Source organism: Cloeon dipterum, chromosome 2 (assembly GCF_949628265.1).
Source record: "Cloeon dipterum chromosome 2, ieCloDipt1.1, whole genome shotgun sequence".
Lineage (NCBI taxonomy): Eukaryota > Metazoa > Arthropoda > Insecta > Ephemeroptera > Baetidae > Cloeon > Cloeon dipterum.
The window spans coordinates 18,047,346-18,059,538 of NC_088787.1; the positions used below are offsets into that span (position 1 = coordinate 18,047,346).

At 43.3% G+C, this 12,193-nt stretch overlaps 1 protein-coding gene across 2 annotated transcripts in view; it reads right to left on the minus strand.

The window, feature by feature from the left end:
- Window positions 1-12,193, minus strand: part of LOC135935565 (neuroligin-4, Y-linked-like) — a 32,569-nt gene that overhangs the window by 16,862 nt on the left and 3,514 nt on the right. For both annotated transcript variants that reach the window (XM_065477999.1, XM_065477998.1), the window contains exons 2-4: window positions 8,544-8,784; window positions 3,562-3,826; window positions 47-205 (exon numbers count right to left, since the gene is read on the minus strand). In XM_065477999.1, coding sequence (XP_065334071.1) covers window positions 47-205; window positions 3,562-3,826; window positions 8,544-8,711 — 592 coding nt within the window. In that variant the 5' untranslated portion in view covers window positions 8,712-8,784. The remainder of the gene's footprint in view (window positions 1-46; window positions 206-3,561; window positions 3,827-8,543; window positions 8,785-12,193) is intronic.

The following is a 12,193-nucleotide window of genomic DNA, read 5'->3' on the forward strand; positions in this document are numbered from 1 at the left end:
AACATAATTGCCACGGTGCCAACGCGACAAACGTTTCGCAACTTACCGAGCACGCCGAGCCTATAATTGAGGGTGACCACGACGACGTCCGTGTAGCTGGCCAGCACCGAGCCGTCGTACGGGTTGCCCGAGTTCCACTCGAAGGACTCTCCGTGGATGTAGACCATCACCGGGTAGCGCTCCATCATCTCCGGGGGGCCGACGGCTGCAAAATAGCAAACAAGGTCGTTTCTTCACAAGGCGCGCTCTCCGGTGTCCCAGGGGGACCACTCGCTCTCTCGCCGGGCTCTCTCGCGCGCCGCGCGATAGAGAGCGAGTCAAGTTGACTGGAAAAACTCTGGGATTGAAAATGGATTTGGAGGAGATTGGAGTGATTTGCGGAGGCAAATAAAAATCTCTGCTTGCAGCTTGTAGCAGGGCATAAAAGGAGGATTTCTACTGTGTCGTGTGCCGTGTTGAAAGAAAGCCCTTTGTTGTCGACGGCACTTCTGCTTTGCTTGCCACCGTCCCTTTTTTCTACTTTGAATGCAGATTTCATTTATACGCCAACAAAGAGATCGAGCCGATTTGTGTGTATTGATTTTCGTTTATAATGGCCTACTTTTGTTTAAAGCCATAAATTCGGAGATAAAAAGTTTGGTTTATGCATGACTTGAATTTGAATCACATCTCTCCAGGGGCTCATGATCGATTATTTGATATCTCTTTTGCCGCTTTCAGCCTCTGGAATGTTGCTGCTGCATTGTGAGCTCGAATTATTTGCTTTTTGATGCCGGTCACTCATGGGGAACGAATTTTTTCGAATTTTACCACTTCATTACCTCACATTGGTGCAGCGTAAATCGCATGTCACGCTTCCACTAACTTTTTTTCACCAAAGCAGAATTGATTAGTGTACATGCCGTTTCATTAAAACCGACAAATCTGCACGGAACAAGAAGTTTATAATTGCAGTTGACATGCAAGGGAAATAAACGAACATGGCCTTCAAAAACAGATTTAGTTAATGCCCAGGCATTATTTCAAAAGTATTCTTAACCAATTATTGAAGTGGTTTTCATTAACTTCAGATGTTATCTAAAAAGTAAATTCTTTACATTCAATTAATTGGCTTGTATTTAACTTTCTTTTCCCAGCTTAATTGGGAGGTCCTTGAACATGTACAAATGACGTCATTTGAAGTCAAACTGCTTCAAGATACTGGCAAACTCGTTCGAATCGAGGTCATCTTCATTAGGGGAAACCACATGTTTTCAGTCAGGTCCCTCCTAAACAGGCTCGTTTGTAAACATTTTCCCTTTTCCCGAGGCATTAAAACTAATTCAATTAGCAGAGCGGTCGCTCTCGCCCTGACGCCAGAGCTCCCGCCGAGCATTAATTCCGAAACACCCCTCTTGTTATTCCTGCGCGAGATTTTGCGTTTTAAAGTTCGTCGTTTTTTTATGCAGTTGGGACTGCTCCTCGGTTATTATTTCACATGGCATGAATAATTTATCCCTTAAAGCTGACCATGCGGCCAAATTCGAGAATTATACTTTCAAATGCAATTGATCTCGGAAACAATGAAGAAGGCGCGCGCCGGCAGTGACGCCGACGGCACAGCACGGGGAATAAGATGTATAAAAAGATCTGCAGGTGCCGTCGAGACATGAATAATAGAGTGCAAAACAAGGGCCGCTGCTGATTCTCATAGCGGTGAAAATTTGATGCAAATCTCGCCGGAAAGTGGGAAGAAAATTTAAAAATGATGAGATGAGAATTTGCTCGCCGCATCCAGAGACGTGTCCCAACACTTAAAAATGCATCAGAGCTGCGCCAACATCTTCTTTAACAACACGCCCTCATGAATATTCAAACCAGCACCACCCCAAACTGCCGAAGCAAGGCAAAAAATTCTCTCCTCCGGGGTGGAATGAGGACGTAGCAGAAAAAAATGTTGCAGCCCCCTGGTTTTTGCCTCCGGCGGCTGAGCCTCCTTGCCGGGGAACCTGCCTGATAGCAAACAGCAGCAAGGCAGAGAGAGAGAGAGAGAGAGAGAGAGAGAGAGAGAGAGACGACTACTACGACGACGAAGCACCTTGATGGGTAAATAATTTGCTCGGCAAATTTGCTCAAGAGCTTACGACACAGCAGCTAAATGATGCAAGAGGCGTACGCCGCGTTGTTTTTGGGGCCTGCGAGTGAATTAAAAGCAAGAACAAACAATGCCACACGCACTCTCTCCCACAGATTTAAACAGCGCTCTCGTCGCTGCATCCGTCCAGAAGAGGAGGGTCAAGTTGTACTGTGGGTTTTAGATTGGTGGAATTTTTTGCGCCGGTCGATATCCTGCAGGGCACTTCTTGCGAGCTCTGCCAGAGTTGAAAAAGTCGCCTCTTTTACATTTCCTGCTCCCCGAAGAATTTTTTAAATTAACTCTCTGACCAGACGAGCGATTCAAATACGCGAACAACAACTAACTTGAAATTAAATCCGCACATTTTCCTCAATGAAAATTAGGTCAATTTCCTGATTTACTTTCAAGCGTGTGCGCATTAATTCTCATGAACTATAAGGCCTCAGGCTGTAAGCTGAAACTATTTAGTGGAGGAAATTAATTTACCTTCCTATTTAAGTAGGAAAGTGCTCGGATTTAATTTCAACAAACTTTGAGTGGCTTCTCAATGAAAAAAACTTGAACGGAAAAAATGCTGATTCATTTTCGCTCAGCATGCGATAAAAACCTTTGATTTTTTTTCCTACTAACTTTCGTGCGCATTATCGGCCATTTAAACGCTTGACGATAATTCCTGTTGTCACTTTGGAGGTACAAAGTCGGTGTTAATCTAAACCAGCATGGTGGACGTGCTAACTGCGCTGTAATCAGCATTTATCGCTACCGGATTTTATTAAACACCTCGGCAGCAGGAATTTACCGATAAATTCCAGATCAGCAAACCAATACGTTCGGCATGCAGAAAGGTACGCTGCACTTTGCATAGCAGCTATGAAACACGGATAAAATTTCAGCTACATTTAACACTCTTTGCACGGCAACCACTTTGAAAATCAAGTGGTGAAAATTTTGCTCAGTCTGCAGACTGCGAGATTTTTTGATGACAGCATCTTCATGAACTCTCTCATGTACGCTTATAAACTTGTGTTAAGGCTTCGGGGATTCATTTTTCCTGATAAACACGAGTAGAGGTCCTTAGAGAAGTGCCATAAATTGTATAAAAATATGTTCTATCCTTCAGCACTTAACAACAGTATAAAACTTCTAAAAGGAAAACTACAGACAGTGCTTGCATTCTATAACGAATCAGGGTAAGTAATTACTTTTTCTTAATTGCGAGCGCTCTCTGCAGTAGGAATCGCAGAAAGGAAGTCTAATTTTATACCAAATTAAAATCTCTAGTCGGAACAAAAGTGCAGCGAGTTGGAGTAAAACAAGAGCTCGCACTCGCACCTGCAGGTCAATTTTGTGCTTCACCATTGTCTGGAGTGGTAAACAAAGGAAAATAAACGCATTCAGTTTTCGTCCGCCCTAAAGCGACGCGTCGTTCTAAGCAAATAACTCACCCTGGGCAGGAGCGTACACGTTGAGGTAAAGGCAGTCTTCACTCTGGTTCTGGAGGTGGGTGAGCAGCCGACGGAGGTACTCGAGTCTTCCCTTGGGCATTTTTTCTAGGCTGACCGTCTCGTTGGAGATGTCCGGAAATCGCTGGGGACACACCGGCGCCATCGTGTCCGCCATCTTGACGCCGTCCCAAGGCAGCGGTGTCCGAGTCGGACTGAACCGGTACGCGCGGACGGGAGGAATCGCATAGGGAATGCCCAGGAACACCTGAAACAAGTTGCGATTTTCATTCGTGGCGTGTTTTCCGAGCGGTGGAAGCCGGGTTCTCAAGTGTCCGTCATTGTTAGCCCCGAGGGCCACCACTCGAAAGTCAGGTGGATTCTTAGGGGAGCTTTTTACAAGATTGCATCATAATTTACTGCTTTGGCTCGAGTGCTGTGCAGGGTTTTTATTGCACCACTTTTTATGAATATTTTACGTTACCGAGTTTTTTCAGTACGCAAAAAATATTTTTATTTATCAATTAAAATTTTTCCCGAAACCACCCCTGATTTTTGCCTTATTTCCGGCTTTCTCGACCATGTTTGATAATCCTCTACTGTTTGTAAAAGAACTTAGATACGTTTACTAGTGCATTCCAGCGTTTCATTATAAATTCCTCAACGTTCCAGAACATTCGATGGGTAATTCACTCTTTTAAATTTTTAATTAAATTAAATATTCATACTATCCTCTCCGAATAATTGCTATAAATATTCACTATAAACATCACCAGCAAGCAAAAGCCCCATTTCATTCCGATTGAATGCGGTCACAATAATAAAATATGTATTATTTATACTAAACTCTCTATCATGACGCCAATTGGTACCAACTCATTTCACAATTGTCTTGATGATTTGTCTTTAACAAGTAGTTGAGCAATTCAGCTGACTCCGTTTCTTTTCAACTGACCTATGTACATCTCTTACGAAGCGTTCATTACACTAACCAATAAGTATTTTAAATATTTAAAGCCGAGATATACATACTCAGGGCTGCAATGCCCGAAATCCACAAATGGGTGGCAGTACCATCTCCGCTGCTTGCTCCAAATAAAAATGTTCTAATTAGTGAGCTTGTTTTCATTCTTCTATGAGCACAAATATGGAGTTATATGTAATAAGTAAACATATATAAGTGTATGCAAGAGTATAATTTTGAGTAAAAATCTACTGAAATTTATTTTAGCTTGTTTTATAGTTTAAATAGAGTGCGTGAATGACGTCATTAGGAAAAATCAATAAATCTATGTAGATTTATGGCTTTGGAGCAATTACTTTATATTGAAGATTAATTGGTCTGCGTTTTGGCGATTCTAAACGTTCTATAATATTTACACCTTTCAAATCCACGCACACATGAAATATTCAGGGCCTGCTGGCAGAGCCTCACTCGTGGGCGGTGTTCCAATCTAATCGAATGCAAATGTTTCTCATTTCGCCCTAGTGCACATTATGAATGGCGGCGATAGTGATATTGGCATTTTTTAATGCGATAACATGCGAAGCAAGCGGCTCTTTTTCAAGACCTGCGGCTGTTTGCGGTCACCGCGTTTTCCGTGACTTGTCGGTGTTTTACAAACGAAATTATACGTATTATGTTGGTTTTATTTTCCGCCTCATTAATATTAATGCCGCATTTGTTTGTGTGTTCGAGCGAACAAAGTCAGCAGCTGCCGCAAATCAATCGCTTTGTTAATCAATGCCGCAAAATTCGAATTGTGAATTCGAACAAAAAACAGTAAATAGGCCGGTATCCCGGGTCGACTTTTTGCAGCCTCTTACGTTTTTTGTCTGTATATAAATGGAACCATCAGACGATTACCGCACGAAAGCAAAGCCGCTCACTTATCTGAGAGCGATCGATCCCTTTGCAGCCGACCTCGGTTTCATCAACTTTTTCCACCAATTCGAGCTCTATCGGCGACACTTGGTGCGATTTCTTTCGTGGCGAAACGTCATTAAGGCGTATTGCCACTAATTCCCGTGCTGGCAGCCGCCGGGCGTTCGCCACAGAAAGCGGGCGAAATTAAGCAGAAAATCAATTTGCCAAGACATTCCGTGCGTGGGAACCGAAACAAAAGACTATTAATGTCAGCAGCAGCAACACATAACACGAGTTTCAATTCGCCGCGGCGTGCGCGGAACGGGGCGGAGATTTAATCTTGAAAAAGGTGCCCTTAATCAAATTTGCCCCGACTCGTGAACACACAAAATTAAAATAAAAAAAATAAGTATAAAAGTCAGAGAGAGCAAAGAGGCTCTCGTAAAATCATATAATTCAGCTAGGGAGCAATCGAGTTTTCAACGCGGCAAGGTTGTTTGATCTCGCTCACTGGCTGATCCGGAGAGAATGATGATCTATCAAGCGGGGGATTTATTTCCTCAGGTTGACACGTGACAGTTGTTCCTTTTTACAGAGCTGGGCGGGACGACTGGCGGCCGACACGCTACTTCAAAGGACAGCACCGACCGTCTTTTTATTCGGAATGATTTTTTCCTTGACAAGAGGAGTTACACGTAAAGGGACTTTGGACAAATGTGTCGTGTCCGCTTGTGCAAAATTAATGCACCCAAAGCGACGCACGATTGCAAAGGGCAACTTTCTCGGTGGCCGAAACTTTCCAAGCTGCTGGAAAAATGGCCTCTATTCGTAGCTCTTTATTGCCGGCGTCCTTTGCAGCTTTTTACATTTTTCATTTGGACGTCTTCGGACGGTGCAAAAAGTTAAGCTGCGGCAGGAAACACAAATTCGAGAGTGTTGTATGGGGTGCGGCCGATTTATCTGCAAACTTCGCACAAACATATCGGAAGAGCAATTTTCTCGCTCGAGAGCGTCTACAACTCGAGAAAAGACGCCGCGCGCCTGCTTTTTTGGTCCTCGCGATACAAACGGGCTCCGTACCTTCCTACCGCGCGTGCTTTTTCTCCGATAAGCCCCATTGTATTTCACGTCATAATCTGACGAACAATCGAATTTTACTGTCGGCCAATTTGGCGGGATTGAAGGCGCGCAATCTGGTTTTGTTCGCAGCGAGAGTGGAAGCATTCCGCAAATGCTTCGCAACTTGATAGCCACTTGAGAATGAGAAATTCCTCGGTCAGAGGTTTGTGTGCTCTGCTGACGGGCTTCCCGTTCACTCGATTATTTGCAAACAAATTCTCGTTCCAATTAATTTAATGCCGTATGTTTATTGTGCGCTCCGCAAGTAGCTTGTCATAATTTCACTCCCTTTGATGTTGCTTAATCGCAATACGGCTAACTAGCGGCTTGTTTGTGTTTTCATTCACTCTTCTAAAGCCAGTGGAAAATTCTGCTCTTGTTTGCACAATGTATTCAAATCGCGTTAGCCAGATCAATGCTTTTTTGTGCGGAATTCTCTTGATGTTGTGTATATTGTGCATATATAAATGTATAATAACACGCTCAACTAGTGATCATTGTTAATTACAAGCTATTTAATCCAGCGAATATGCGATCAACAACATCCAAGATATGAAATTTTAATCTCCATTAATCCTGGGAAGCTTTTCAAAGGATCTGAAAATCTGTTTTTGAACTATGTCTCGAGGGTGAGAAAGTATATTATACAGGTTGCACTTCTTTCATCTGCGATTCAAATGAAAAAGGTGTCCCGGCATGAAAATTATTCTCATTTCCCAGTGGATTGCAGAGTGCTCCTTTCTGTATTTATGATGAAAATCGCAATGTATATAACCAGAAGAAATGACAGAAACATGACTAATATCAAAAGAATTTTCTTTAAAAACAACTTCATCTCGTATCTAAATATTTAAGAGAGCCAGTGATACCATTTTAATTTTCAAGCCACGCAAGCACAACAATTGTCAAGTTATCTCTGGGCGTTATCATAAAAGCCAGCTTTGAAAACTTCCTCTCTAATCTGACCAAACGCAACCGTTTTAAACCAAATCACGTTTATAAAGATAAAAACAAGCTAAATGTCGTTAAATATAAGAATACTAAAATACTAACATAACTGATCGTGAACGTGAGATTATTCCTGAAATGCTTTTTATCTTTTTTAGCAAGTAAACTATGAAAAACATACAAAAACAGGAAATTAACGTGTCAAATATCCGAGATTTTTTTATTTTACCGCTCTCATGTGCTCTCAAAGAAAAACCTCAAATGGGACATTATTTCATGGCAAACCCCTCTTAAGGTACAATCAGAGGCAACAATTAAGTACAAAAAATACGATAATGTGCAAGACCATTTTCTTCTCCGAAATTTCCCTCTTTGCCTTCTATCTTTAGAATAACTCACATAGAGTAGAGCTTTAGCACTCTCCCCTAAACCACTCAGTAGGCCAGGGGAAGTCAAGTAAGGTCTATAGCAGTATGTAGTTTTTGCAATTCTGATGGTTACGACCCGAGATTTGGAGTTAAAATTATGTGAATAACACAAAAAAAGCAAAACAGTTCGTTTTTTCCCGGTGCGAAGTAGAATATCTCGAAAAAAGACCACTCTGAAATTTTCACACAAGCTCACACATGGTATGATACAACTTTTGAGTGCAGTGTCAAAATTTCAAAAATCTGAGCTCATTGCCAAAATATTGATTATAAACCAAAATTAACAGACCTTTAGGTAGAACATCAAATTTGGTGTCAGTTCAATCGGGCTTGGTGAAAGTAATCCAAATCAAACCTAACTTTATAGATAAGATATTGAGGTTTTAAAGTTTTCCAAAACTATCCCACAGTAAAACCCGAAAAAAAATATTTTACTTCGAAATCGGCTAGTAAAGACTAATTCCTGTTTTAAAATTCTCATGCCAGTTTTGTCCTCCAGCCAGTGACATTCTGTCAAAATTTATTTGGAAATTAAGCCTTTTGAATTTGAATTAAATTTTTTGTCAATAAACACTGTATAATTTAAAAGTCAAAAGATATTGATTTGTGGAAATCAAACTCACCTCGACGGGCTTGAGCGACTGGGAGGTAAAGGAGCCGGTGGACACCTTCTTCACGAAGCCCTGCAGCTTTCCAGAGTGGGTGTGCACGACCCTGGTGGTGGTGAGCGGCACCCCGAGGGCGACGGCGGCCACGAAGAGCGTCACCAGTAGCAGCAGCAGGCAGCCCATGTTGTATTCAGGGCAGGCGGCGAGGCTCGGGACGCAAGAGGCAGGGGCTACACGTCGCGCCTCCCGACGCCACCTGCAACACCCAAAGTACACGCATGAGACGCGATTGGCTTCATCTCGGGAGAAGTTGGCTCCGGGTGCTGCCGACCAAGTTAGTTTGTTCGCCAAACTCACTCAGCAGACCGCCCGCTCACCCGCTCACCCACCCGCCCGCCCGCGCCTCGCAGCGCAGGAATTTGGCGACGCTGCTTTTCACAAAAGCTCGAGATAACAGGCTGCGGGGCGTTTTGAAATCGCCGACTACTTTCTTTCTACTTGTTCTTGCGAGAAATTTATTTGCACAAGCGTGAGGTGTAGCCACCCGGGCAGCGGCGCGCGGCGCGCGCGTTTTGGCCGAAAAAGAGTCGCCCACTGACGGTTTTTGAATATTAAATGGTCCAATTGAGCGCAAAGAACAGCCACGGTTCCGGCAGCATAGTTTTTCATGGAGCAAAATCGATTCAGCTCGCTTTTAGGGTGAAAATAGGCGTTCTGAAGTTGAAACACGAAAATAATGTGACGAACCGCACCGCACACCCTGTTGAGAGCCGCATAATTGGGCCTGCCGACGCATCCATTCCAGCATAAACCGGCCATTTTTCGGCGCGCGCGCGCGAGAGAGAGAGAGAGAGAGAGAGAGAGGGCGAAGAATCCTCTTTGAATAATGAAGTCTGGCGTTTAAATAATTCATTCGGAAAGCTGGCGGGACCGCTGTGCATTTCACTCGTGCAATTAAAAATTCAACATGCCGCCACACGGTGCACCGAGGAGGGAGCAGGTTGACGATTGCCAGAGGAATTCGCAAGCCAGCACATCAGTATGGCACTTTGTTGAATATTTCACCAGGCAGACGACATAATACACCAATTACTTTTGAACCTTTCCTCCTCGCACCGCATCGCCGCCAAGAGCAAGCGTGTGGAAAAATACGCGTGACTGGAAAGTACAGAGTTATGCAACCGGTTTGTCATCCGTGAATACGGGTTGCCTACATTCGATTCCTGCAGGCTGACAAGCAGCGTTAATGATTATACAATTCGTCCTCTGACGACGTGGCTCATCCAAGTGGCAAAATTTCCGTGTAATTTCGCAAATCGAATGGAAGGATTATCCGGCACGAGCGAGTGAGCCGTCGAAAGTGTGTACACACTGCCGTTCGCAGCGCACTCTGCGAACGAAGTGCTGCTGCTGATATTGCTCCAGGCCGAAGATACTTTCCTGACAATCATAAAAGTAAAATATCAGCCACGCTTATCTAGATTTAAGAGCCCTCAGCTCTCGACTCGCTGCGCAGTGCTGGAAATTTATATTATATTTTGCTCGCCAGCTTCGTCGGAGAAAAGTATCGGGCAACAACTTCAGCTTCCACTTTTTCCACACACACACACAATATTTTTTCTGCGCCGGCCCCGAGTCTGTATCTACAGATGCAATAAGTCGTTTTTTTCTGACTCGCTGCTTGCTGCAAAAGCGCTGCACAGTCTCCACAAATCAAGAGCGAGAGAGAGGAGACAGACTTTAGCCGTAAGAAGAAATGAGAAATTAATATTGGATTTTCAGCGGCAACAGCACAGGCGGCTTCTGCAGAGCGAAAAATTAAAAGAACTTTATCCGCTGGTGCGACAAAGACTCCGCCGGGAAAATAAACTAACCGTTCTCTGGTTGTTCTATTTTTTGCTTTAATTTAGAAAAACACTGACAAATACGAGAGCGAGAGACTCGAGGAGACGCAGGAAAGCGAGATAGAGAAAAAGAGGGGCAAAATGTAGTATAAAGAACAAGGCAAATATTGGACTTCTCTGAGCTGTACACTTCCACTCGTTTTTGCAGCATGTAAGGATAATTGGCAAACACGCAGCGCCCGAAAATCGTTTAGCGCAGCAAGAGCGGCTATGGCGCGCCGAGATATAAGTTAAACACCACGCGACGAGCAGATCCGAATCTGCATGCAGCAATAACGGCAATAAGGTTATCGAAAAGAGAGGAATATGAACACCGCACGCCTCGAATTGAACAAACATTGGCAGTTAAGAAAAGGAGATCGTTAAGAGCTCCGGTTGCTAGCCAACGAATGGAAAACTTTTAAGCAAATCATTTCGAGATCGCCAAGAGCAAAAGAGAGCAGAGAATAGACGTGGGAGCGCTCCTGCCGCTGCCGCCGCCTTTGGTGCTTTTTGTGAATTGAGAGCCAGAGAGCACGCCCTTCGTCGAAATGACGACGTGAGAGCAAAATTGTCACCGCTCCCAACCCTTTTTCTGCCAGCGTCATTGCTGCCGCTTTTTGCAAAATTCAGCCCACTGCGAGTTGGTCGTTGCGTGCGCTTCTTTTGCCCCAAGTGCGCCTTGGAACAGGCCAGGCGGAAATGATTTCGTTAAAAATATGGTGTCTCCTCTCCCGTCCACGGGGAAAAGAACTTTTTCACTTGGTGGAGCTTTATAATTATTTTAATTTAGCAGAGCAGACCGCGACGATTCTTGCTAGATTTGCGTAAGCGAATAAACAAAGTGATGAGGCTTTTGTGCGTCACGTGCTCTTCTCTGTGATCAAACTTACGAACGTCAGAATTCACTGATGTATATTTCAAAGAGCAAATTTAATTAAAATTAACGGGCTGCTTTTTAATTGCATTTATTGCTTGAAAAGATAACAAGTCTAGTCAATACAGAGAGAAGGCTTTTTGATTTAACAATTTAGGCCAATCAATTTTTAGGACACGAAAACGCATAAAAACAGGTGATTAAAGTGAGAAGAATCTAATTAGAGTGGAAGGCAGAAACTGTTCCGAGATTTTTGCAATCATTTCAAACAATTATCTAGTTTTATTTTAAGAGCAAGTATGTTCACAGCGAAATTTTTATTTAAATTCTTATAAACCTGTTGTTCAACGAAATGGAAGTAATTAAAGTATTTGTGTTAGCACACTGTAATAATTATGTTGCACAAAAAAAACCCTCACCGAGAGTTTTTACCAAATAAAAGTGTATGTGTTTGAAAGAACGAGGCTTTTGCCGAATTTCCCCTCGAAATGAAGAATTTTTCTGTTGTTTGCACAAAAAGCAACAAAGAGGTAGCTACGGTTTAACAAAAGAATGTGCGGATTACCCAATGCTAACAAAAAAGAGGTACTCGAATTTACCATGCCTCAGCATTCTGTAAAAATTGTCCTCTCCTTCCTCGTGGCCGAAATTGTAAATACAATATGGGTCCAAAGGCAAAACTGCAAACTGGCGAAATAGCGCCGGCAAACAGCGCCCATGATTGCTTTCCGCGTGGTCTGGGAAAAAATGTTTGCCACGCTGCGCCAGTAACAACGACAAATCAAATACGCCTCGCTGCTTTATAAACACTTTTTGCACCGGCCGAAATGTGTATGCATGAAGAAAGATGCACAATATTGCACGGAATCACTGCTTATCTTCACGTGGAAACTAGGCAAACACGG